At 56.0% G+C, this 26240-nt stretch overlaps 2 protein-coding genes across 10 annotated transcripts; both read right to left on the bottom strand.

Moving 5' to 3' along the window:
• Positions 1-389: 389 nt before the first annotated feature.
• Positions 390-3724, bottom strand: LCAT (lecithin-cholesterol acyltransferase). Of its 2 annotated transcripts, none has more exons than XM_077887878.1 (6): positions 3436-3724; positions 2624-2780; positions 2431-2546; positions 2256-2351; positions 1937-2161; positions 390-985 (listed from the first exon to the last, which is right to left on the bottom strand). In XM_077887878.1, exons 1-6 carry the CDS (start codon positions 3581-3583, stop codon positions 411-413), a joined length of 1317 nt encoding a protein of 438 aa, XP_077744004.1. In that variant the 5' UTR covers positions 3584-3724; the 3' UTR covers positions 390-410. The 2 variants fall into 2 exon arrangements, with proteins under 2 accessions (XP_077744004.1, XP_077743994.1); XM_077887868.1 differs by having other exon boundaries at positions 2624-2789; positions 3436-3656.
• Positions 3725-3805: 81 nt separating this feature from the next.
• Positions 3806-26240, bottom strand: SLC12A4 (solute carrier family 12 member 4). Of its 8 annotated transcripts, none has more exons than XM_077887490.1 (24): positions 26078-26240; positions 21166-21260; positions 19388-19519; positions 14867-15013; positions 14727-14781; positions 13065-13195; positions 11522-11763; positions 11154-11368; positions 10452-10616; positions 10275-10373; positions 9933-9990; positions 9393-9567; positions 8851-8969; positions 7354-7452; positions 7061-7180; positions 6752-6856; positions 6342-6510; positions 5860-6055; positions 5576-5745; positions 5368-5499; positions 5183-5290; positions 4802-4989; positions 4548-4681; positions 3806-4378 (listed from the first exon to the last, which is right to left on the bottom strand). In XM_077887490.1, exons 1-24 carry the CDS (start codon positions 26190-26192, stop codon positions 4287-4289), a joined length of 3261 nt encoding a protein of 1086 aa, XP_077743616.1. In that variant the 5' UTR covers positions 26193-26240; the 3' UTR covers positions 3806-4286. The 8 variants fall into 8 exon arrangements, with proteins under 8 accessions (XP_077743616.1, XP_077743607.1, XP_077743661.1 ...); XM_077887481.1 differs by having other exon boundaries at positions 19388-19543; XM_077887535.1 differs by lacking the exon at positions 26078-26240 and adding an exon at positions 24507-24543.

A 26240-nucleotide genomic window follows, 5' to 3' on the forward strand; every position in this document is an offset into this window, starting at 1 on the left:
TGCCCTCCACTGCCCCCTCATAAATAAACCTTAAAAAAAAAAAAAAAAAAGACCCTGTCTAGAGGTGGAATCCACTTGCCCTTTTGAGAGTGGGCAGGACAGCTCACATCTTCCCTGCTCTGCACTTTGGCTCCAAATGCCTCCATCCCACAGCTGTTTGTGCAGCTACCTCTAGTCCCCCATCCCCCAAGCAGAGGCAGGCTACATCAACAGCTCAACCAGGAGAGTGGGAAGCTAGACATCTCAGGGTTCCCAGTTCAAGCCCAGGCTTCACCGAAGTCCATCCTGCCCTTATATTCCACAAAGCACCAGGCCTATGGCTACTGCTCAGTGAGGCCTGCTATATGGACTCTAGTGCCTCCTCCCCAACCCACAATACACGTCAAGGCTTAGAGAGCAAAAGAAGATCTTTATTCAGGGGGCAGAGGCCCTGGGCTGGCAGCTGGGGGTACAGGGGTGTTATGTCGGTAGGTACCCAACAGGATGGCATTGATGTGCTCTAAAGTCTGGTTACTGAAGACCATGTTGAGGTGCTCTGTCCCATGCAGAGGCAGCAGGTGCACAGGCTGTGGCTGGCGGCTCTGCCAGCGGGCACAGAGCTCAGTACTGCGTGTGGCTACGGTGTCATCACCGTCCTCATAGAGCACCCCTACGGGGTCTGTGTAGGGAAAGCCATGATCAAAGATGTAAGTGCGGGGTGTGGGCAGGCCCACGCCATATAGACAGTACACTTCCACACCGGGTGCTGGGAGTCCTGCCAGTAGGTCACGTGACTGTAGCCACATGTACCAGCCTTCCTCAAAGTGCAAGTCTGCAAAGAAGCGCTGGAAGTCACGGCCTGTGTAGTTGAAGCTGGGCGTGGAAATGAACACATGGTCTTCGGGCCATGCCTCTCTGGAAGGAAACATCCAGGGGGAGGTCGTCGTTATACGCTGTTCCTCTCTCAGCTTGATGCTGGACATGATCGGGATGCCCTGGTTGTCACCTGTGAACAAGAGGCAGGGGGGTCAGGGAGCCAGGTCTGGCTGCCTCTGGCCCACAACATGCTTCCCACCCCAGTCTCAGCTGGATGCTCAAGCTTGCCCCTGCGCAATCCAAACACTGATTACAAGCCACAGACTCTGAGCAGGCCTGGCATTCAGTAGGTGTTCAATGTGTGCTTATTAAATGGGAAGCCCTGAGGGCATGTCTGTGGAGCAGAGCTAAAGAGCCTCTAGGGGCTGGTTTCCTGAAGATGGCTGTGTGTGTGTGTGTGTGTGTGTGTGTGTGTGTGTAGATGGTGCTGGTGGTTCTCCCTCAGCCAGGTGTCTGCTGGCCCCTGTGACCCAGAGCTATGTGACAGGGGTCAGAGCTGTGTCCTTGGGAAGGATGAAGGTAGACTGTGTCTGTGTTTGGCATTTATTGATGTAGTCTGATGAGTGTTTCCCTCAGGGACTGTACGCTCCTGGGAGGAAGGTGGAGTCTGGCTCTGCCCAGCCTACACTTAGTGCTCAACAGGTGGTAGCTGTGCCACTTCTCAGGGAAGGGCAAAGGGGCTTTTAGGATCTGGCCCTGGCTTGGGCACATCTGTCCTCCATAGGCAGATCCCTGGAAAACACCTGGAAGCTCCTGGAAGTAGATGGCAGCTAAAAGCTAAGTGGGCAGGCCCTGGGACCACAAGGAACAGACCTAGGCCCATGTGTCAGATTGCTTGGGTTCATTTCCTCTCTGTTTACTTTCCTTTTGTCACCAAAACAGATTTCTGGCAGGAGTCACCAGGTCGGGCCGGGCTTACGGCTCTCAGGGGCCAGTGACAGGGGCCATGCCTTAGGGATGGTAAATAATACCCTCAGCCTGGCACCGTAAGCAGAAGCTGGAGTGAGGACAGGCCCGTGGTCAGCTTCATTCCCCCAACCCCAGTCCTCTCATTGACATAGGTGGTCTGAGGCTCTCTCACCTGAGGCCAAGACCAGCATGGGCTTGATGGAACCCCCCCAGGGAGCCCCGAGAGAGATGAACCCATCGATGAAGTGGTCCTTCCAGGCCTGAGGCTGGCGCAGCAAGAAATAGAGCAAGTGTAGGCAACCGAGGCTGTGACCAATGAGGAAGACAGGCTTCCCATAGGCAGCGTGCATCTCCTCCACCAGCCCAGCGAGCTTCCGGTAGTATTCCTCCTGCTGGCCTGCAATGGGACAGGCAGGGTCAGGGTGGGGTCAGGGCCGTGGTGGTCGGGGGCCCACCTGCCCTGCCCCAAGCCCACTCCCGCAGACACTCACTAGGCTCCAGCCGCCAGTCGTAGGGGGCGGCCCTCACCGTCTCGTCCCGCACGTACCCATTGTTGACCAGATTCTGCACCAGTGTGTGCATGTAACCTGTGGGAAGGCAGCGGCACGGGAGGCTCTGGGACACCAATGGCAGCTGGAGCCCCGCCCTTTCCCCCACTGAACTCACCTGCCAGCTTGTTGTTATCCAGGTACTCGACAGAGTAGGTCTTCCCAAAGCCAGGGACGCGGATCTCTACACCAGGGGCATTGGACACACGCCCAGAGCTGCGGTTGTAGACAACCCTGGGGGCAGGGGGCCATTCAGCCGGCCAGCAGCCCAGGGGCAGTGTGGGGGCCCAGGCAGAGGGGATGGCAGGTACCTGGTGTTATCGATCCAGCAGTCCACTCCAAGGGGTAGGAACATATTGAGATCCAGCCAGATGGTGAAGAATTCTTCTGTCTTGCGGTAGCACATCCAGTTCACCACATCTGGTTTATCCAGCTTGGCTTCCAGCTGATTCCCCAGGCAGCCAGGCACTGTGGGCACTAGCCTTCATTCTGAATTCCTTGGATTCCACCCCCGCCCTCCGCTGCTCACTCCAGGCCCGGCTCCACCCCTTCATCTCCCACACCCTCCACCTCCAGGAACTAAGGACTTGGTCCTTTCCGATCACAACCCCGCACCCTCTCCCCCCAGCAGCCCAGAGCCCAGGTTCCCCTCAGGCAAGGAAGGTGCAGGGGCCAAGGCCACTGACCCCTGTCCCCAAAAGGCAAATATCTAGCCTGGCTCTCCAATTAATGCCGAAGTCCAAGGTGAGAACAAATAGGTATAGGGGAGTGGGGCCTGGGCCTAGGAGTAGGAGGCAGGCCTTGATGGGCCTCTTGTTTTGCTGGGCTGGGCTTATCCTTGCTGGGGTGGGGGCTGAGCGGCTGTAATGCCCTGGCTGAGCCCTCAGGCACACCCCCCCCCCAACTCCACCCGCCTGGGTAGAGGGCCCAGGCACGCCTGACCAGTGTGGTGGGGGAAGGGCTTCATTTCTCTTCAGGAGAAGCATTTGGACCCTCAAACACAGAAGCAGGTATCAGGGCGGATGCAGGGGCAGACGGGCCTTGGCAGGTCTGCTACCAGGGGGCTGGGACCCAGGCTCCCTGAGGTCTGGCCTGGCGCTTCAGGGGCCTGGCGGGGGCTTACCGAGGATGACGGGCCGTGTGTGGTTACTGAGCTCAGCCTTGGGCGTGGTGTGCGGGGGGAAGAGCACATTGAAAAGCCAGAAGGGGGTGGCAGGGGGGAGCAGCAGCAGCAGCAGCCCCCACTGCCATGGGGAGCCCGGCGGCCCCATTCCAGCCCTAGTGCCTATTGCCCAGTGAAGCAGTCCTGGGCTGGCCTTATCTAGAGTGGAGGTGGGAGGGGCTCTAAGGCCAGTGGGAGGGACACCCTGGCCAATGGGGGTGGCTAGAGATTGCTGCAAAGGGGCATAGCCTCAGGGAGCCAGCTCTGGGCCTGGTTTCAGTTCCGCCTTCCTCCCTTGGTGCCAGGGGAAACAGAGCTGGGGCAGCAGGAGGCCCAGAAGTACACAATGTTTTATTGAAAAAGTCAGGCCCCAGCTGGCCAGTTCCATTCAGCCTGGCTTGATGGGGGTCCCTGCCCACAGCAGCCTGAGCCAGGTCTTCCAGCAGGTGGGCTGGGCCAGACCCCGTCCCTTGTTGCCCTCCCCCTCCTCTCTGATGGTGACATCCGAACAATAAATATGCAATAAATAGCGTTCCTGGGCAGGCTGCTTTCAAATCCCGCATCAGCCCTCCCCCAGTCTTCTCCAGCCAGGACGGGCCTCCTGGGGTGCTGGGTGGGGTAAGTCCCCACACCTCTCAGGGTCCTGCAGAAGCTTGGATCCATCTCTGTTACCAGCCCAGGCCGGGTCTCCAAGGAAACCTAGCAAAGCTGGGTCTAGGACAGGTCCAGGCAAAGCAGGGCTACCGGCTTGGTGTTGGGAGGGGGCTGGTACCCTGGACACCTCTACTCTAAGCCGTAAGCATATAGCCAGCTCAAGAGTAAATGGTGATCACTTCACGACCGCCTCCACGCACCAATAGCACACGCTCGAGGCCCTCGGTCAGCACCTCCAGGAACTCCATGTCTGTAGGGCACCAGGTCAAGGAGGCAGCACCAAGGGGCACCCAGGGAAATCGGGCCCATTAATCAAACCTGGGGTAACCCGGCACCCCCTGGGGGCATCTAAGGAAAGGAGCTCTAGGCGCACCTCATGCATTGTCCACCTCCCCACTACTGCCTCCCCAAAAGGATACAGTTCTCATCACCTTCGCTGTTCTTGGGGGGGCCAGGCATGTTCAGTAGAACCAGGCGGGCATCGTGGGAGCGTGTGACGATGACTTCATTGAGCTTTACAGCCGTGTGCATGCGCCGCACATTGGACTGGTCCCTGCAGGTAATGGAGCTGATCACAGGCCCCACGTCTGGCCCACCCAAAGACCTTGTCCACCCCCAGCCCACCTCCATGCCCAGACTCCAGCGTGGGTGGGTTCGTTTTTGCTGCACTCACGGCTTAATATGCACCAGCTCCCGAAAATTGTCAGGGGCATGGCTGGGGTCCCAGGGCTCAGCTGCCATGTACTTGTCCCGTGTCCATGTCATCTGGATTTTGTCAGCCCCAGCTGCAGACTCGTCCTCCTCGTCGGAGTACAGGCTCTCCAGCCGCAGGGCTGAGTGCCGGTCCTTGACCAGCTGGGCCTAAGGCAAACCAGAGGTGGCCTCGGTGCCATGAGAAAAGGGGAGCCCGGTCGGCCCAACATGATCACTTGGCCTCGGGAAGATGGGTACTGACTTGGGTGAGACTGAGTAAGTCATTCTGATTCCCCAAACCCATGGTGCCTCTGAAGTGTGACCTGCCACCGCCCCTGCCCCAAAGCAGCAGGCCACTGACCTCTCGCTCCCGCTCCGTCTTCGTCAGCCTCATCTGCCGCAGCATCTGGGAGCGCTGCTCCATCATCAGGGTCCGCTCATAGGTGTAGGCCGAGATATCACTGTTATGCTGGGGACAGGGTGGACCATGAGGAATGGGCTGCATGGGGCAGCGTGTCCACAGGGCCACAGGGGCAGGTGACTCACCATCTCTACCACCTCCACCTCTGCCTCAAGGCGTAGGTGGTACAGGAAGACGGCCAGATCCTTCTTCATCTGGATGCTGTTGTCGTCCATCTGGGCCACAGTGAAGATGCGCATCCGGCACTTCCTCCACACCTGCGGCAGGTGCTTTAGTCATGTCCCACCCCTCCACATGCAGCCCTTCCAGCGTGGGTCCATCCGCCTGGCCTACCTTGTGCTGGCGCAGCAGGAAGGGCAAAAGCATGAGCATGCCCCCGTCATGCACAATCCACCAGACATCAATGTGGCCCTCCAGGTAGCGCTCGTGGTTGCTGGGGTAGAAGGCGATGTTCTTGGGCACAAGCAGCGCCAGGTGGGCTGCCGTGGTGCAGCGCACAGTATCTGAGGAAGAGGGCCGCTGTTGACTGCCAGCCCGTGGCCCTCCGGTCTCCACTCTGACTTGATCCCCAGCCCCTTTCCCCGAAGGCCGAGCCCAGGAGCTGCCACGTCACGTACCAATAAACGTCTTCCAGGCACGTGGATCTTCACTCTGTCGCCAGCCATAGGGCCAGCCCAGCACCACAGAGTTATGCCTCATGCCGCCCAGGCCGCAAGACTGGATGAGGTGGGCCAGCCCCTCTCGCACCTTGCTGGCTACCACCACCTGGCAAAAGCCCTTCACCTTCTCAATCTCCATCATGTTCTTGATTGTCTGTGGGGAACACAGCAGGGGCAGAAGGTGAGGCCATTAAGGTTCCCTCTGCTGGGCTCCCTCCCCACAGAACGATGTGGGGTGGGGGTGGGGAGGGGAAGGAGGAAAGCTGCTGGCCCAGAGGCCATGTTTTCAAGATGGGACGGCCATACCCCCTCGTTCCAGCTCTCAGGTGGCAGCAGTGCCGGCCACCTGACTGACCAGGATGAGTCCCCTTCTCCTAAGAGTCAGCTTCAGTCCAGACACCTCTGGTCTGGCTCAGCACCCTGCGCCCTACAGCAGGCACCTGCTCAGCGGCCTGGGCCTCGCCATAGCTCTCCAAGAAGCTGCCCTGGATGACAGAACCGACGATGGTCAGGCCCTTGCCAGCCTTCAGCTGGGAGGCGAAAGTTAGGAGCCGCGGGTACTTCACATGAAGGTCCTCGTCCAGCTTCAGCAGCACCAGCAGCTGAGGCCTGCAGAGGCCAGATGGGGAGCCTGAGACCTGGGCCACAGGTTTCCAGGGAGCCCCTCTTCTTCCTCCTGTCTCAGCTCACAGGCCCCTACAGGTTGGAGTAGGAATCCAAGGGCACCCTGACAACCCCAGGGCAGGGAACATGGACTAGGGAGGGAGAGCCAGCACCTCTCCACCCTCCCACCCTCACAGTACCCCCTGAGAACCCAGAGCGGCCCTTGCCAGGCTGGGTGTGAACTCACCGCCAGTTCTTGGTGTGTGGAGGCCCCTCCTCTAGCCGCAACAGTGCATAGCGGGCAGCACTCAGGGAGAGGCCTCGGATCCCGTCACCCCACTCCTTTTCAGCCCTGCAGAGGCCATGTGAAGCTAGTGAGTCCCTGGTCCCACCCATGGGACTCTGTCCATGTGTATGTGAGATGGAGGACGGCCAGCCCCTGGGTCACAGACCCCCCAAACCCACACCCACGGTGGCTAGATGATGGCTCAGCTCCCCCAGATCCCGCATACAGACCACCCCATTTGCCCCGACTAGGTGGCAGCCCCTCACTCACCCTTGGTATTCAATGTACTTGTAGATCATGCCCGCAATGAGCATGGCCACGAGGGCATAGTACCAGGAGGAGACAAACATGAGGGCCAGGCAGAGGCTCATGCCCAGGAAGGACAGTGCCCTGGGTCATAGTGGGGAAGGGCCAGAGTCAGGGAAAGATCAGCTGGGGCCCCTCCAACACCCCAATCTTTCATGATAGCAACAGTTACTCAGGAAATCAAACCCCAGGATGGGGCTCCCAGCTTCCCCCCAAATTCTTGTGTTGGAGGACTTGGTTCAGGGGCCCAAGCTTACCAGTGATAGTACTTGAACCGGGGCCGCCAGTTGGGTGTCCTGAGGAGCGTCTGCACAGCACAGGCCAGGTTCACAAACAGGTAACACATCAGAAAGAACCTGCAGCACAGGGAATGGCTGGTAGAGAGTGGCCTCCTTGGCAGCCAGGTACCTGACGTACCTGCCCTTCTCCGGGCAAGGCCTGGACTAGGAACTGAGAGCGTCACGGCCCCGCCCTGAGTGCGCTCAGCCGGGTCTCCTCAGCTGCAAGCCTGAGGCAGATGGGCCTACCATAGGGGGATCCACAGAGCCAGCCCTTAGAGGACGGGCAAGGGGCCCCAGGCAGAGGTGTGGGGAGGGGGCTGCAGGCAGGGGGAACGGTGGGAAGGGACGGAGCCGAGGAGTGTTCAGTGTCTGGAGACGGCTAGACCACATTCAGGCTCTGGCCAGGTGACCAGTTGGATGAAGGGCTGTCATGAATGTGCAGAGGGGAGCCTCGAGGAATATGAAAGGGCCATATTGCATACACTGAAATATGTGTACCCCGTGAGGGGCTCTGGGGTGAGTGGGGGAGGCTGCTGCGTGAGCCCTCTGGCTGAGGGCTGGCAGGAAAGGAAGGGCAGACAAGACGGCAGGACAGCTTACTAGAAAGGGCGTGCCAGGGGGCAGGGACTCCCAGAGGGGAGAAATGGTCAGTTCCATCAGGGCTCAGGGAGAAACACCTGACAGAGTCTGGGGCAGACCCTTTGGCTTGGGCAGTAGGGTCACCAACCGGTGACGGTGGCAAGAGTTTCGGGTGTGCACTGGCGCACGAGGGAGCTGGGCAGCAGTGGGGGTGAGCCGGAGGGAGTCGGGAGCACGACTCTGAAAGGCCTGCCTGAGGCTGGGGGGCGCTGCTTCAGGGGGAAGGAGGGCCGGTCAGGCGGGAGGCGACTGGGACGGCGACTGAGTGGCAGTCCTGTGATCACCGAACGAGAGGGAGCACGGGCGGGCCGTAGAATGAGGTGTGTGAGAAGTGGCGTAGCCCCTGCCAGAGGTGAATAGCACCCACAGGAGCGCTGCCTCAGAGGCCCCCAGAAATCCCCACATGCTGACCACCTCCCACAGGCACGGGGTGGGGGGGGGGGCTCAAATGCCCAGCTGATTCCAGAACTTTAAAAGCAAGCAGCTTTGAAAGCAGACGGATGGGGCAGTGGCGGCCTCAAGGCACGAGGCACTCGCGCTCGCCCTGTCTGGGAGTGCAGGGTCCGGCTGCCTGCTCTGGGCGTCTCCCAGAGGAGCACGGGACCTGCTGGTCTCTGAAAAACTGCTGGTAAGTGCCGGGCTCACCCTGAAAGTGGAGGTAGGCTGAGTTCTGTCGTGCAGGCTTTCCCCATACAGCCTGGCATGTCTCCCAGCTGTACCCGCAGCAGCGGGAGGGTCACAGGAGGGTGCTGGGGCTCCCGGGTGAGGGGTGCTGAGGGGTCAGGGAACCCTTCCCAAGACCACTCCCCGGCCCTGCCCTGGCCCCCAGCTCACATGGATAGAATGGGGGCCACCATGTCAAGGGAGGCGATGAGGATGCCCAGCTCAGCAATGAGTGCTGTCAGGAGGAGTGCCCACGTTGGTTCACCATTTGCCTTTCCATGGCCAAATACCTGCAGGCACCAGGTCCGTGGAGTCAGCAAGGCAAGAGTTGATCCCGTCACCCCCATTCCACACTTCGGGCCACAAGCCCTAGCCTGGCCTCCATTACCCCCAAGTCTCTCCTCCGGGGCTTAGGGCACATCCACACCTGCCCTGCTAGGTACCACAAGTTTCTCTGCCCTCCCATCTCTCCAGGCCTCTCTGTTGTAGATGAGCCATGGAAAGGCCATGAGGATTCTGGGCCCAAGTAGCTCTGCCAACAGCAGGGCAGGACCAGGGCAGCTCTCGGCAGCTTCCCCCGAATGGCTGCACGGCCCCAGAGCCACTGTAGGCCCCGGGAAGAAGCAGTGCATCCACATCCCCGACCTCACTACCCAAGTCAGTGTGAGGCCAGCAGCACCCGGGCCCCCACCGGGGAGTGCAGATGGGCTCACCCTGAGGAAGGGAATGATGTTGTCCTTGGCAATGGCCTGCAAAAGGCGCGGTGCCCCAGTGAGGCTTTGTAGGCCGGCACCACAAGTTGAGAAGAAGGACCCGATGACGATGACCCAGGGCGAAGGCCAGGCCAGTGTGCCCACCACCAGGTTCCTGCTGACGCCATCGCCGTACCTGCAGGGGCCAGGCTCAGGCCATGCTCCATGCAAGGAGCCCCCAAGCCCTGGGTGGGGCTGACCAGAGTGAGGGATGTCAGCAGTCAGGAAGGACGGCTGTGGTGGGCAGAGCTCTGGTCCCTCAGCAGAGAAGACTAGTTCATCAGCCCCTATCCTTTCCCTAGGCCAGCCCTGATCCTGACGTCACCATCCTCTCAGAAGAAAAGGTCCTGGTAGGGCCGGACTCACCTGGTGGCACAGACCAACCACCATTGCCAACCAGCAGCCTGAGGACATGTGTGGGACCACGCGTATGAGGGGAGCTGGTGTCAGGGCAGGCAAAAGCTGAGCCCCCTGCCACAGGGAGGGGCCCAGCTCACTCACTTGTCCCGGAGTACCACACCCTCGATGCAGGCACCAAAGAGAACCACACTGCTGAAGTCTGCAGCCATGTCAAGGAAAGCTAGGTCTCCGCTGCCACTGCTGCCCCTACTCGGTCCCCACGCAGAACCCACATGGCCCTCACCCCAGCTGGAACCAGCAGATAGCGGGGACAGCCCCAGCTGAGGGCTTCGTGCTGTGCACACACCCCTCAAGCATGTGCACGTGGAGAGTGAGGTATGTGTGTCCATGCGTGTGTGGTACATCCGGTGTCAGCTGGTGACCTATGGCAGACAAGTGCCTCCTGCCCCTCTCCCCACACACCCATGGCCTGGGAAAGGATACACACAAGGGAGGTTGTAACAATGGCCAGAATGGTCCCCACAGGGATGGACTTCTGGGCATCACGGAGGTCCCCGGAGCGGTTTGAGCCAGCCATAATGCCTCCAAAAACAACAAGACACTCTCAGGGGCTCCCCAGGAGTGAGGGCAGGGCCAGGTGGGTGGGCCAGAGGTACTCACCTGTTACAGAGGGAAAGAAGATGCCAACCAGCACGGTGAAGGATGTGGCGATGTCAGCCACCACGTACAGGGGCAGGCTCTCCTTCAGGCCCAGCGCATCTGTGGAAGGCAGCCCCTGCTTCTCCACGACCTCGCCCTTCTCCAGGTAGGCACTCCACAAGTTTTCTGTGGGGGCAGCAGCATCAGCACTGCAGCCCCACTTACTTCCCAGCGGCAGGCTGGGGCAGCCCGGCCAGAGGCTGCAGATGCAAGAGGCTCTGTGGGTTCGGGATGTGGGGAGCCACGTGGGCCACAGGGAAGCAGCTGTCTTGACAGAAGTCTAACAGGCAACGGTGGCCAAACCACCCCTGACAGGAGCCTCCCCAATGCCTGTCTCCTACACAGAGGCCCTTTACGGCTCCTGTGAGAACAATCCCGAGCAGCGTCAGGGGCTGGTGGCTGCGGAAATAGGGACTGCCAGAACTTTCTGGGGGCTGCTGCATGCCTGGGATACTGGCCAAACAGGCTCTGTTCACCCAAAACCTAGCTGCCAAGCGCGAGGCTGAGAGGACACTGCTGGGCTGGGAAGGTAGCCAGGCCTGCCCCTGATTCCTGAGCTGGCCACACAAGGACAGCTCTGTGCTCCACTCCCCTTGCCCACTCCCTCCCTGTCTCCTGCTCAGCCTGGGGGTCAGAAGAGGGAGGCCAGGAGGGAGGACGCACCCTGGAGCACACCGGCAGCTGCACCAGGGATGCCAGGGATCTCGGTCACATTGTTGACCAGGAAGTAGGGGTCACAGGAGTCAGTGGTAAGGTTGGAGCTGCGGCAGAAGAGTTTCCATAGCTGGGTGGCCACTGTCTCATTGTTCGTGACGGTTGTCTTGGCACAGACATCAAACTGGTCCCGGGACAGGGTCCTGTTGCCCAGCATGCATACCCTGTAGGGGATGGGCAGGGGGCAGAAGCATCAGCACCCACTCAGCTGGAGGCCCCAGTGTGTTCCCGTCCTGCAGTCTCTGGGACGCAAAGGCCATCTACTTAGGAGGAGTGTCGGTGCCATGCCCGCCCGGGTGTGTTCCCAGGTGACTTACGGAAACACAGGAGGCTCAAAAATGGACTTGATGCCCCCAGCATAGATGGACAGGATGGAGATGATCACACAGGCCAGGAAGAGTGAGGCAAATTTGTTCACATACTTGACACCAACAAACACTACCAGGGTCATGAAGGTCAGAAAAATGGTTCCATAGACCCGCATGTTGTTCAAGGTGGCACTCGACGTATCGTGAGCGCCTGTTGGGTGAAAGATGGCAGCTGGCGGGGCAATGTAGGTCTGGAATGAGACACATAGAGTAGGTTCAAGCTTCCTTTCTGGAAAGTGAATTCTGTCTCTTTGGTGTTCTTTTTAAAAGAATATTAAGAAAAAAATAGTTACAAAAGACCATATAGTGTAGGATTCCATTTATATGAAATACCCAGAAGGGGTAGATCTGATTTGTTTTTAAGATTTTATTTATTTATTCATGAGAGACACAGAGAGAGAGAGAGAGAGAGACAGAGGCAGAGACACAGGCAGAGGGAGAAGCAGGCTCCATGCAGGGAGCCCGAAGTGGGACTCGATCCCGGGTCTCCAGGGTCATGCCCTGGGCTGCAGGCAGCACTAAACCACTGAGCCACCCGGGCTGCCCGTGAATTCTATCTTAATAAAGTTGTTATTTTTTTAAAAATTAATTCAGACACGGGAGTCAACCTGAATAGCTAAACAGCCAACAAATAAATAATGAGGGTGCTGGATTATGAGCCAAAGAATAAAATAAATATCCAGGAGTACATACTGATGTAAATACATGGTTAAATGAATAAGTAAATGGGGAAGAGAACACATTTTCCTTACAGAAGAAATCCAAATAATAAATGTAGGAATGTGGGAAATGAAAAACAAAACACAACCCCTCTCTCTTGACCCCAGAAAATCCAGGAGCAGAGCCCTACTACAGGCAAAGAGCCTGGAGGTGGAAATAGCCAGGCAGTTCCTCCCAACAACTCCTATTGTCTGGATCCCCAGGGGTGGGCACTTGTTACCCTGTGCTCCCCACTACCACTACTTCTCTTCTTTACCAGCTCGGGCATTTCACTGGAGAGAGGGAAGCCGAGTCAGGGCACACATGGGGCTCACGAAGGGGGCAATGGCCTCCACGCAAGGTCCAGAGACGGTTCACCCTTTTAGGGATGAGGACAACATTGATCTGAAGGGCCCTGGCATAGAGCCCTGGGGGATACAGACTTGGCCAGAGCCTACACAAGCCCAGGCGGTAGGCTCTGCATGATCAAGATCATGAAGTTTCAGCTTTTCAACAGGTCACAGACCACTTGCTATGGCTGAAATGGTGCCCAGGTGGATGGAACACTCAGGGTCGAGGTGAAGGCAGCCAGGCTGCTTCCCTGCCTGGCCCAAACTGGCAAGGAGTTGAAGGGGAGACTCGCGTGAGCAAAGACCTTTCTCCCTTGAGAAGGCCTTCTGCATAATAAGCCCTAGACCCTAGCCAGAGGTGAGGGGAGCATGAGCAGCCCTGGCCTTTGGGGAAGGGACTATTTGGACAAGACCAGAATTGGCCAGGGCTTAGCCTAACTCACCAGCAGGATCTCAATGGCACCCAGGATATACATGGCTGCTGCAAATGTTGTTCCCAGGTAGAAGCACAGGCCCACAGCGCCTCCAAATTCTGGTCCCAGTGAGCGGGAAATCATGAAATAGGAGCCCCCAGCTACAAAAGAGAAAGTCAAGGCTGGTTCTTCTTCAAGGGGGGGTTCCCCCCATGACAACCCCTCACAACCACCCAGGGTGACAGGGACTGTTTTTCCCATTTACAGATGAGCAGAGGGTTGGGAGGTTTGCACAAGCCTGCACGGTTAATAAGTGGCCACGCTGGGGCTGAACCCCCGTGCCATCTGACTCCAGTGCCTAGCACAGCCAGTGAAATGACTGCTTTGCTAGGGCAACCCTAATCTATAGCAGTGCTCAAGTGGTCCACTGTCCCACCAAGTCCTTGCACTCAGGCCGGTCCCCACAGCCTCTAGCTGGGTGTATCCTAGCTCAACAGGCCTTACTCCTCGCAAGGGCTGTGTCTGTTAGTCAGACCCCTCCTGACCAAGACAAGGGCTGTGTTGTCCAGTTTTTTGTCCCCAGGGCCCAGCACATGGCTGACCATCAGGTGAGTACCATGGCTAACCCTCCTGACGTGAGACTGTGCTTCCTCTGGAGTCTAGATAGACAAGACTGACAGAGTCAACACTGGGCCACAGGGCTAGCGGGGGTGCAGGGGTTAAGAGTGACCCCATGTTGTTTGTTCAGTCTGCTCCTAATAAAGTGTCTCTGGTGAAAAATCTGGGGATAGGACTCCAAAAACTTTAAAAAAGTTAATCCCTTCCATGCTGTAATCCTACCTCTAGGATCCTCTCCTAAGGGAGTTGCCAAGGGCAGTGCATAGAGATCTGTGTGCAAAACTGTTCATGACAACGTTTGTAACAGTGAAGAAACAGAATCCAAGAGCAGAATAATCACATAAATTAGGTAATATCTTATTGATCCAGTTTAACCAAATACTGTTTTTAACTCAAGAAGGTGTGATTATGGGTACTTCCAATTTTCCTTTCTATATTTTTCTTCACTTTCAAACCTTCTTATGGTAATCATAATCTTTTCCCCTTCTTACTTTTATACTAATACTACTAAAGCTGTTATTTAAAAAAAAAATCCAGACACAGAAGCCAAACTGAATAGCTAAACAGCCAAAGTGGAATAGTTTGAGCAACAAAATAAATAATGATAGCACTGGATTATGATCCAAAGAATAAAATACCCAGAAATCTACATCAGTATAAAAAATGGTTGAATAAATACATAAACAGGGTCTCTGAGAACTAAGTCCAATCCCATCATCCCTGCTGAAAATGAAAGCCCTCTACATTGTCTATCCTGTAATCCGTAGCATCTAGATTCCTTAGTTTGGGCCACCCCGTGTGTCCCAGTATCTTCTTTGTCAGCCCCAGTATCCTTTTTACAAATATTACTTTTATACTAAACAAACGAAACACAAAACATAACAGTAATCTCAAATTCTGTCAAGCAAGGATGCTCCTAAGTGTTGGTACCATCACAGAGTCAGTGATTAAGACCTCACTTGAGAACTACTTGGGGAGGGAAGGAGGGCATGGCTTGGCATGAGGGTTCCCGGGCACATCAAGGTGGATTCTGGACCCCTTCCTCCCATCAGGCCTGGGGTGGCGCTTACCCACCTGGAACCACACCGTTGGTGGCGATGGCGCTCATGGAGATGGCTGTCAGCAGAGTCTGTGGGAAGGAGGCCTAGGTGAGCAGCTCAGCTGGGCGGGCTCTGTGGGGTGGCTGTGGCCCCCAACCCAGCGAGGATACTCACACAGCAGCAGCAGATGAGAACAATGAGGAGGGCCTGCAACACACCGGCTGTGCCTACCATCCAGGTCAGCCTCAGGAACAGGATAACCCCGAAGATGTTTTGCAGGCAGGGCAGGTACACCCCCATGAGGGTGCCCATGCTGGGTGCCTACGGAGCAGGAGGGGAGGAGGGGAGCAGAGAATATCAAAGGGGCTCAGATGCGCTATGGAAGGCCAGCCCCTGGTCACTCAGAAGACTCCTATCCCCAGGGTGTTCTACCAGAGAGTAGGTTGGAATCCCAAGGGTAGTCCTGGGGAGCACAGTGGGTGGGGTGACAGCTAGGATGTCTATGTTGACTTCCGTATAGGAAGGCAGTTTGGGACTGGAAAGTTATAAAACCAGATTATTTTAAAAACCCCACATGTGAGCTTTTGGGCCTCACCTCCCCCTCCAGGTATGGCCCTCTTCCCTTCCTCTCTTTTCTTAAACTTCTAGAACCTTCTCATCCAGCAGGACCCATGTCACTCATGTCAGAATCCAAGAAGTTGTTCCTGGGAGCCCCTCTCTCCAACCCCCAAGTCCAGTCCAGGTGGATATGAAGTTCTGCTTGGTCTGCTTCTTAGCTGCCCTGAGATCAGCCTGCCTGACCTCAGTCTTAGTCCCTTGACCCTGGGGCACTACACCTGTGGCACCTGGGTGGTGCCCCCCCCCCCCGTGCCTGTCGACTTCTCCACACTCCAGCCCACTCTGCTGCCACAGCAGGTCTCTGAAAACCAAGTCCAATCTCATCATCCATGTTGAAAACCCTCTGCGTCCTCGATCCTGTAATCCACAGCGTGGGCCAGGCTCCCTGATCTGGGCCACCAGGTGTACCCAATCACCTTCTCTGACACCTTCAGCCCCTGATGACATTGACTACTCACAGCCTCTGAACCAGGACATGTGCTGGGCTCTGCCTGGAAGGGTCAGCCCTGTCTCCTTGCCTGGCAAACTCTGCTTCAGTTAAACCTTCAGGGGGACTTAACTGTTGCCTCTTCCATGAAGTTCTCCTGGGTTGCTTTAGGTTGAGTTTGGTACTTCCTCTTGTATTCCCTCAACACATGTGATCTACCCTTTCATCATAGTGGTCACTACGGGTCATGGTAACTGTTCACTCAAATGCCTCATGACTGTGCTGGGGTATACTCAGTTTGCTCACTTTTGTTTCTTTTTTTTTTTTTTCTTTTTTTTTTAGTTTGCTCACTTTTCTTTCTTTTTTTTTTTAATTTTTATTTATTTATGATAGAGAGAGAGAGGCAGAGACATAGGCAGAGGGAGAAGCAGGCTCCATGCACCAGGAGCCCGACGTGGGATTCGATCCTGGGTCTCCAGGATCGCGCCCTGGGCCAAAGGCAGGCGCCAAACCGCTGCGCCACCCAGGGATCCCAGTTTGCTCACTTTTCTATCACCAGTAGGCACTGCAGGTACCCAAAAGGTGGTCTTGAGCCCAGTAAATGGTGCTTTAGGAGGTCCCTGGGGTAACCTGTTGGGAAAATCCTGCAGAGACAATAGAAACCCACGCTGAAGGACAGGTGAGGAAGGTCCAGTGGGCAAATCCAGACAGGATTTCTCAAATACCTAAGGGCAGAGTGAGGGTCATCCAGGATGACCCTGGTCAGCCAGGGTAGAGGCTGAAACAAGAGGCAAGGCTAGCACCTTCCTGAAAGATACCTTACTAATGCAGCCCAAGGTGGCAGGGCCCTAAGAGCTTCCATCAGAGCTCCAGCAAAGCCTGCTGCCCTGGAGCTGGGGTGGGAGAGAAAACCACGTGGTCACAGGAACTCTTCTGAAGGGTCTGGGTCCAGGCCAGGATCTGTGTTCAGCCTAAAAGGACCTCAGAAGTGCCTGGAAAGGCTGGAGTAAGAACAAATGGCCCCTCAAATGTGACAAACACACCTCAACTCAGCTCTGAGCCCTTCACAGAGCCCCTGGACCACTCACTGGACGGTGTCAGCTCCCAGCCCCACCTCCATTCCAAGCTGAGTCACTCTGGGGAAAGGGCAGTGTGGGAAAGGGCAGGGCCGGAAATGCCTTCTGCATCCCCAAATAACCTCTGGCAGCCTCTGAAGGTCATCAGGCCAGAACCAGAGCAGCTGCCATGGAGAGGCTGCCTTGGGTCTGCTTGAAGGACCACCCTTCCTGCCCTGAGCCTCCTTTCCTAAGGGCCCTGCTCAGACCCGTCCCGGGTATGGATCATAGCTCGGTAGCTCCAACTCCCTAGATTCCTACTGACCCCACTACAAACTGAACCAGCCTTTTCCTTCCTCTGTGGAAAAGCCACTGAAACTGAGACACTCTGCCATCGTCTCACGTCCTAGCCCTAAGGCCCAGTGAGCTGGAGCAGGTAAGCTGAAGCTGGATCCCAGCATCCTGACAGCCTCCTCGTAAGGCTAAGGGACCATGACCCTTCACCAACCCAGACTTTCTTCTGGCACTTGTCGAGATGTGCGCTAGCCTTTCTCAGGGACCTTTGTACTTCTAGCCACCAGCTCCCTGGATTGGGCCTGAAGGAACAGGGAGGAGGCTCTTATCAAGGATCCTACCACCCACTGCAGGTAACACTCTCTGAGGCTAAGATCCCTCTGTAGGGCTGAACAGGGATGGCCAGAGACACTCAGGCTTCTCTGGCACGTGCAGTACAAATAAATTCCAGCAAAATCACAACCAGCAAGATAGGGTGGGGGTCAGGTCTGTGTGACGTAAGCTGCCCTCTCTGAAGCGGGGGCTGGTTTGCTTCCGGGAGGAGCAGGGTGAGGAGTGCACAACAGCCCAGGTTACCCTCTCCTTGGGTCACCCCAGCAAAGCCCAAATTTCTTTTTTTTTTTCCTAAAGATTTTATTTATTTATTATTTATTTATTTTATGAGAGCAAAAGAGAGAAAATATGAGGGTGGAGAGGGGAGCAGAAAAGAGTGGCCTCCCAGCTGAGCAGGGAGCCCAAAGTGGGGCTAGATCCCAGGAACCCGGGATCATGACCTGAGCTGAAGGCAGACACTCACCAACTGAGCCACCCAGGTGCCCCAGCAAGGCTCAAATTTCATAAGCAGGACTGAGGCTGGGTCCCCAGTTTATCCCAACCAGGAACTTCTGCCCATGCTGACCTCCAGCAAGAATACTATGGCTACTGCCAGACTCAAGTTCCTTTTATTTCCTTATTTTTAAAAGATATTATTTGGGATGCCTGGGGGCTCAGCAGTTGAGCTTCTGCCTTTGGTTCAGGACACGATTCCGGGATCCAGGATCGAGTCCCACATTGGGCTCCCTGCGAGGAGCCTGCTTCTCCCTCTGCCTGTGCCTCTGCCTCTCTTTCTGTGTCTCTCATGAATAAATAAATAAAATCTTAAAAGAAAAAAATATTTTAAAAATTTATTTTTTGAGAGAGAAAGTATGTGAGAGCAGGGGGAGGAGCAGAGGGAGAGAGAGAAGTAGACTCCATGTGGAACATGGAGCCTGATGCAGGGCTCAGTCCCACGACCCAGAGATCAAGACCCAAGCCAAAATCAAGAGTCAGATGCTTAATGGACTGAGCCACCCAGGCAGTCCTCAAGCTCCTTTTAAATCATAGCTGTTTCCCAAATGTCAGAGTCAGTCGATGGAGAGGGAGGGCTCCTTGCCTCCAAAGTGAAGATATAGAACTTCTTGCCCCAAGTCTTCAGTTAAACTGAGACCTGTCCTATAGGGGAGCTGAGCAAAGATGTGTAAAGTCATCCTGTTGAGAGAGGAGGACTGGAGGGCCAGAAGCCTGGACAGTGACCAGGGACGGCAGTGACCAGGGATGGGCCCAGGAGAGGGATAGGGAAGTTCCAAGAGGCAGTGTTACATTCCAGTCACTCCCTAACCCTGGCACTCGAGGAACACAGGGGCTATTGGAGAGGTGTGCCAATGGAAGCCACATAGTCGGGGGCAGGTTTGGGTCACTTGGTTACATAGTCACAATGGACAACCAGGTTCCTGATTCCCACAGTAACAGGCTTATCCATCCTGATGGAATGAGAGTGCTCTGGCGCTCTACAGTCAGATATCTCACAGTAAATCCTCAAGTCCGTCTTCTAGTGTACACACACATCTTGTCTAGCCGAGAGACCTTAGGCAAGTTACCTAATGCCCATGACACTCAGTTTCCTTGTCCGTAAAATGAGGATGAAAGTAGCACCTGTTTCACACCTTTCTTGTGAAAACAGCATGCAAGAACCCAGGCCCACTGCTTAGCATGATGCCTGGCACACAGAGAGGGCAGAGAAAAGGCAGCCATCACTCTCACTACCATTTCTGAGGGCCTTCCCGACCCTCTGCCCCCTCTAGTCCTCTGCCCCCTTCACAAGCTCCTCCTTAGCCCATCCCTTGAAGCTTTCTTGAGCTCAAAGCACTCAGTGCCCATCATCCATGCTCACCGTACCTGATACCCACATCTCCTGGGATGTTCACAGTTGTCAATTCCATGGTGATGAGTCCCAGGAATGCGGCCCCCGCCCCCCAATCGCCGCCATGCCCCTGACCAGCTCACCTTGGCTGCTCTCCGGCGGGTGTCCTCCCCACTCTCAGCTTCCTCATGCTCCTTGGCGCCCTGTGTGAGGTTGGTGTAGCTGACAAGCTTGCCCAGAAGAGATGATACCTTTGGGCGGATGTCCAGCTCTTCCTGCAAACAAAGCCACAGGGCAATCTGGCAATGAGCCTGGCTGGTGCCAGGCTACTTGTGTGTAGGCAGCAGCCTAGCCTCTGGCCCCTTGCCAAGCTCTCAGGCAGGCTTGGGCCTGATCCCACTCTTGCCTGAGGAAGCCCAAGCCAGCCAACTGGGCAGGTGTGGGCACCACACCCCAGCACGCGCCACACAAAGGCCCAGCCCAGTGACTGCTTTTCTCTGCCTCATCTTGGCTACAATCACGGCCAGCACATTTGTGAAAACTACCTGCCTCGGGGGTGAGGGCGGGGCAGGGCACGGCTGGCAGACAGGCGAATGGCACACTTCATCCTCCTGTTCTGCCTGGCTACTCCCAGCTGTGAGCGGGCCTCTGGGACTCACCTGCCCTCAACTCTCCCATAAAAAAAAAAGTCATCTGGGCAGCCCGGGTGGCTCAGCAGTTTAGTGCCGCCTCTGGCCCAGGTCATGATCCTAGAGTCCCAGAATCGAGTTCCGCATCGGGCTCCCTGAATGGAGCCTGCTTCTCCCTCTGCCCGTGTCTCTGCCTCTTTCTCTGTGTGTGTCTCTCATGAATAAATAAATAAAATCTTAAGAAAATATATACGTAAAAAAAAAAAAAGTCATCTCAGTGAACCAAGGAAGTCAAAAGAGGATGTCTGGAACAACTGAAGTCTCTACCCAAACCCTGAGCCTCTCAGATGGTCTTTTCCCTAGGCCCCAGGCTTTGTAACACACCTTAATCTCCAGGATGGATCCTGGCTCCCTAGCTCATCTTTAGGTGGAGCCAGGTCAAAGCCTTTGCTGCAGAAATTTGCCACTTTTCCAGGTCAGAAGGCCTCCCAGGGCTCAGGCTCCCCAGTCCCCACTGGAGTCTAGGCTTTCCCTATTCCTGCACCCTTCTCAGCGCCATGCCTCTACCTGCTGCTTGCCCATTTGGTCTTTCCCTGTCTGGCAGCTTCCTTCTGACCCAACACACAAGGAGAAACCGGTTTGAAGTGAGAAGTGAAGATGCAGGTCTTTTGGGGCATGTGGAGGTGGAGGAACCCATGAGATTCCCAGGGACAGCTGAATGTGTGTGTCAGTGTCAAGAGGCCTAAACCATGCCTTAAATCCAGATCCAACTTCTGAGCTTGAGTCTCAAAAGGATAAAATTCAAGTTTAGAGGCACAAAACATCTGGAGAGGTGTCCCCTAAGGCTGCAGATGTGGAGGTAAGAAGGGCCAGGACTCTGTAAACAAGGTAACACCCTTGACAGAGACACAGGGAAGCTCCAAGGACAGAGTCAGAAGAGCCAACCAGGGAGGACTAGGAAGAGTTCACCGGGGACGGTAGAATGAGAAGTCCTATGAGTAAAGGGAAAAAAGGAAATCCTGAGGCGAGTAGTCCTGAAGGTGGTCACCTTGCTGTGGGGCTACAGGGAAATCAAAGGTACATACCCCTGGAGGTGGTAATGGTGTGGGGTTGTGAGTGGCCTTTGGGAAAGCAGTTTCCGTTCAAAAGGGGAGACTGGAGGAGGAGCTGAGACATTCGGTGACACAACTGTCCAGAATGCCTGCTTAGCTAAGGCTTGAGTTCTGAAAGGCCTCTGTCCCCTACTCCCACCTGCCAGCCACACTGATGGCCCAGAATGGCCCCTCAGCTACCTCAAACAGGGCCAGGTTCCTGTCGTAATAGTCATTTCCTCTGGAAGCCTCCAAGGGACAAAGGAAAGGGCTGCTCTCTCTGTGGTTGCCATGTCCTGTGGAGAGAGAGAGACAAAATTCCCAGTCAGGGGCTGCCTCCTGCGCCCCCAGCCCAACAAGCCAGCCCACAAAACATCTCTGTGGAGCACCTTAGGGGTCAGAGTACCAGGCTGGGCCTCAGTTTCCCCATCATACTCTGCCTGTCTCGGTGAAGAGCCAGAATTAGCAAAATGGCCAACGACCCAAAAAGCCAGCGCATCACTTCCCCGAGGCCGGCGTGAAGGCCCCAGACGTGCGCCCCCACGTGCTAAGGCCGAGGGGCGGGGCCTGACGGCAGGGGCGGGGCCAAGCCCTGGTCAGTCCTCAGACCATCCCAGCCCCGCGCCCCAGATTCCCACTTTCCAGGTCCACCTGGAATAACCGGTGTGCTGGGCGCCAAGGGCTCGGCGTCCTCAGGGCCCGACTGGGGGCCGCCCTCCAGATATATGAAGCCACACAGGGCGCCTTCAGCGGCCATGGCCAGCTGGCCGCCGGCTCGCTATCCCACTGTGCACTGCGTGGGGGCGTCCCGGGGGGCACCCCGGGGCATGCTGGGAGGAGGGGCAAGGCCTGTCCAGACGGCGGAAGCGGTGCCAGGGGCCATCCAGGGTCGCCGAAGAAGAAAGCCCTTGCAGAGGCCGGGCGAGGTGAGTGGTGAGCCGAGCAGGGACCACTGGGGAGCCCTGTCGGTGGGTCCCCCTGCCCCAGGCCCCAGCAACTTGCCCCAGCCTCAGTGCGAGGCCGATACCAGCCCCCACCTGCCCCCTGGGCTCCAGGTAAACCACGCGCAAAGCCGCCAGACGCGCCTTTTTGAAAATAAGCCTGCCTCAACTCAGAGCTCAGCTATTTTTTCTGGTTGCCCAGCAATCAAATTCTCCGGTTTCCCAAACTTTATCCTTTGTCAGTCTCTATGGGTTACACTCCAGTTTTCTATCAAGCAGGCAGAGAACACCAAGTACTTCTCTAATCGTTAAGTGCTTTCGTCCCCATCTAGATAGCATGGCAGCTGTGGCAGTGGCTGGAGGCCCCGTAGCAAATGGAAAGCTGTCATCTTGGTTCAAAAAAGCCACGTTGGTGTTGGATGACAATAACTGTGACAGCAGTGTTGGCCTGGTGTCCAGTGATGGAGGTGGCAACAGAACTGTCATCACCGACCCAGACTAGTGGGGTGTTCCAGCCATGCACCAGCCATGCCCGGTTTTCAAAGAGCTATCTGCTAACCCTCTCTGGTTAAATAGCCTACAATTAATCTATCTTGTTTGCAACTCAGAATGCTGAATGATGCATCCTCCATCTGACACATTCTCTTGTCATCGGTGTAAGATTTAGCTTGCCTTTTCTGAGCCGACAACACTCTGTAGGTTGCCGCGCTATGGATTCTTTATCTCCCAAAGACTGACAGGTAAAGTGTGTTGATGAGAATTTTTGGGGTAAAGTCAGCTCTTCGTTCCCACAGCATGTGAAAGGGATGCGTCATCTCATCTAGAAACCTAGACTAGCTACATGAGCCAAGCAGCTCAGTCCTGTGAGCTACACAATTGTAGGTCAATGCCAACGGCATAGTGGACAAAGACAGCAAGAGGTCAAGCCAGCCCACTGAGTCATGTTAAAGCCTCATGGGGTCATTTAGCTCCTTAGACACCCTATGATACTTGTTCAGGATCAGGATAAGGAACCACAAGAAAAATCAGAAAACCCAGTAACACTGCTCATTATATTAACATGCCTTCAGTGAGAAGCCTCTGAAAAGTATTCTTGGATTTTGTGACTAAAAAAAAAAAAAAAAAAAAAGCGTGTCTCCTGAATAAGTCAGATGCTTCATTTTGTAAGAAAACGGCATCTATCGAGCTCATCTTATTTCCCTTCCTGCCTTGGCTGCCAGGAATCTCCAAACTAAGTTTACTCTTTAAATACATTCATCATCTGTCTCATCACAGAGTCCTTGCTCTCTTCCTCTTCATAGTTATGATCTTTCTGTGAGAGTGCTTTGGGGAGCCACTTTTCTTGCATTTATCTCTCTTGACCCTTTTGTGAAAGTAGGCTGGAAATAAATGATAAATTATGCTAAACTCATACACTGAGTACCCCATCATCAGTACCCCCTCTGAGGCTATCCCATCATCAGTACCCCCTCTGAGGGGACTGTGCTAGTATCCAAAAAATGCAGAGTGGAACACATAGCAGTTTCCACCAAAATGCCTGTGAATAGTCTTCTAAAACCCACCCAATTCTTGTCCCCTCAGCCATGACCACAGAGTGGCTGAGAGCCCATCCAGGGTTTGCCTTTAGTCCTCACAGCAGCACTCCAGTAGGTATCATTTATTCCCTTTTAGTACAAGTAAGGCTCAGAGAGATTCAGAGACAAGGTCATCCAGCGAAAGGGGCCAAATCTGTGTCCCAGGATCCACCAGAGCCAAGTGGGAGCTAGGCTGCAGGTTTCCTACTCCTACCCTGAGCCCTGGGTCATCCCAGGATGCACTCCAGGGTGCAGTATAAGCCTTTAACCAGAGAAGTGTGGCTGGGGTTTGCAGGTAGCCCAGGGTGCACATATTCAAGGTTCTTGGGGCTCAGATGGCTGGCAGCCCACTTGGATTGCAAATCTTCCCTCTGTGTGACCCAGGGCAACCCGCTTACCCTCTCTGTGCTGCTTTAGTTTCCTCTTCTATGAAGTTGAAATAATAACACCTATTCTTCCAATGACCCAGACATATCTGAAAAGGGACAATCTGGTGCTATATACCCAGCAGTCATTCCTGGGATTTCCCCAAGGATAGCTCCCATGAAACTGTGGGAAGGTGGGGAGACCTAAGCAGTGCCTGGATGTCTGTACAGCCCTCAGGTATTCCAAAAATTCCAGAGCAGGTCTGGGCATGCCTGCCAGGCCAAACTACTCAGATACCAACCTGAGACCCCCAGTGAACCAGAGCATGGCGTAGTCCTGGGGACTATCTGTGAGGTACACATATATGTATGTTCTTGCCCACAGCTATGAACACACCAGCTACAAGTGGGGATCCAGGTGAGACTCCTCATCCCTGTTCTCACAGGCATCTGCCAGGGGTACACCTCTAGAACCTCCCCACCCCCTACCTACATGCCACAGTGGGCTGGATGAGAGGCCCGTCTACACCCCTTGGAGCAGAAGTATGGGCCTTGAGAGATTCAGGTACCAGGTTGGGATAGCCCCATGAGATGGACCTGAGACTGTTTTTGTGCTCCCTGACCCTTTGCAGTCCCCACCAAGAAGGATCATAATCACTCACCAGGGCGCAGAGTGTCCCCCATACTGCAGACACAGCCAAGTTCTGGCTGAAAAGGAGCAAGAAGAGAAGGAGGGCGGATAGTGGGAGGAGCTGGCCCAGCTCAGAGGGACCTGGCAGGACTCAGCCAATGTGGCTCCAGGTCCCTCCAGTCACCCTGAGAGGCCAAGGCGGAGCCAGAGGCTAGGCTCAGCTCTGCTTCCCCACTGGTCTAGGCTGATCCTCCGGATGCAGCCCTGCCCAGCCTCTATGGGAAAATAGCCTCCCAATGCTAACAGGGAAGCAGGGGTTACAGGCTTTTGCTGACCACTGGAGTAAGTCTAGGGGCAGGGGTGGAGGTGGAGTATGTGCATGCAGACAACTGTCAAGCCTGTAAAACCTTCATGTCTAGCAGCCCACACCACTGTCCTGTGCCATCTCCACACATAGCAGTCAGGTGTGATACTCAGAGCACCACACTTGCACAAGTACATATATATGCTGCTATTTGTTCAGACGTGTTTTCCAAGGGACTCCTAGCAAGGACAGTCCCCCGAGGGATTCCTGGGGTGGGAGATGGAGAAAGGGTCTTGGGAGGCAGAAACCTGGGAGAAGGGAGGAGGAACTACCTCCTGGCCCACTTCTACCACCTATGTTAAAGGTTAGAGTGCAGGACAGCCCGGGTGGCTCAGCGGTTTAGCGCCGCCTTCAGCCCCATGGCCTGATCCTGAAGACCTGCATGGAGCCTGCTTCTCCCTCTGCCTGTGTCTCTGCCTTTCTCTCTCTCCGTGTGTGTCTCTCATGAATAAATAAAATATTTTTTAAAAAAAGGTTAGAGTGCTGGAGTTTCCAAGGCTGGGTCTGAATCCTCTGGGGCAAATTTTATAACTGCTCCACTCCTTCCTAAGTGTGAGTAACAGGACCTGTCCCATGGGCGAAATTGGGAGGATTAAACGAGTTAATGCATGTGAAGCGCCAGACAAGCCTGGTTCTGTGGAGTGCTCCACAGATGCCCCCTGTGCCTACAGCGCCCGCAGCACCTACAGCTCTAAGGGGAGAGCCACCCGAGCGCACTCACAGGCAGTTACCCATAGCCCCCCTCTGGCAGGCACAACCTCCTTTCCCGGCTCCACACGGCTGGGGGAAGAGAGAGGGGAGAGGTAGTCTCGGGGCAGAGTCGCCGAAGCGCAAAATGGGGAGGCGAGGCGAGAGGAGGCTGGGGGAGTTCGCAGAGGTGCTGGGACTGGGGTCCGGGCTGCGTAGGTGCTCCCCGGCGCGAAGGGCCAGAGAGGGGTGCTCGGTGCTATTCGCGATCCGGGCGGCCCCGGGGGCCTGGCCTCCTTCCCGGCCACGTCTGCACCCCCGCCCGCGGCCCGCAAGGGAGGAGCTGGGGTGGGGAGGGCGGCCCGGCCGCGGGCGCCAGGGGCCCGGAAAAAGTGTCTGCGCGCCCGGAGCCAGGGAGGTGGCGGCGGCGGCGCCGACTACGAAAAGTTGGGCCCGCACCGACGTGTGCGCGCGCGCTTCGGGCGTGTGTGCGAGCGGCGGCCTCGCGTGGCCCGCGTCCCGGCCCCCCCCGGCCCCGGGGGCGCCCTCACCGTCCGCGTCCTCCCGCTCCGCGCGCTCCCCGTAGTCCACCCAACTGAGCCCCTCGAGGTTGTCATAGTCGCCGCGCCGCGGCCCGTCCACCGGCACCACGGTGAAGTGCGGCATCGCGCGCTCGCCCGCGCCGGCCGCCTGCCCGCTGTCCCCGCCGCCCCG

This window comes from Canis aureus, chromosome 3, assembly GCF_053574225.1.
Source record: "Canis aureus isolate CA01 chromosome 3, VMU_Caureus_v.1.0, whole genome shotgun sequence".
NCBI classification, from domain to species: domain Eukaryota; kingdom Metazoa; phylum Chordata; class Mammalia; order Carnivora; family Canidae; genus Canis; species Canis aureus.

What these genes read in the sequence shown, in the direction of transcription:
- LCAT (XM_077887868.1), bottom strand. Translation starts at nt 3,583, where the DNA reads ATGGGGCCGCCGGGCTCCCCATGGCAGTGGGGGCTGCTGCTGCTGCTG. An exon ending in GGATAACAACAAGCTGGCAG is followed by an intron (nt 2,352 to 2,430) that starts GTGAGTTCAGTG and finishes GCCTTCCCACAG; the next exon opens with GTTACATGCACACACTGGTG. An exon ending in CGACTGGCGGCTGGAGCCTA is followed by an intron (nt 2,162 to 2,255) that starts GTGAGTGTCTGC and finishes GTCCCATTGCAG; the next exon opens with GCCAGCAGGAGGAATACTAC.
- SLC12A4 (XM_077887481.1), bottom strand. Translation starts at nt 26,192, where the DNA reads ATGCCGCACTTCACCGTGGTGCCGGTGGACGGGCCGCGGCGCGGCGAC. An exon ending in GTGCCATTGAGATCCTGCTG is followed by an intron (nt 11,764 to 13,064) that starts GTGAGTTAGGCT and finishes GTCTCATTCCAG; the next exon opens with ACCTACATTGCCCCGCCAGC. An exon ending in CTTCTTTCCCTCTGTAACAG is followed by an intron (nt 10,374 to 10,451) that starts GTGAGTACCTCT and finishes TTGTTTTTGGAG; the next exon opens with GCATTATGGCTGGCTCAAAC.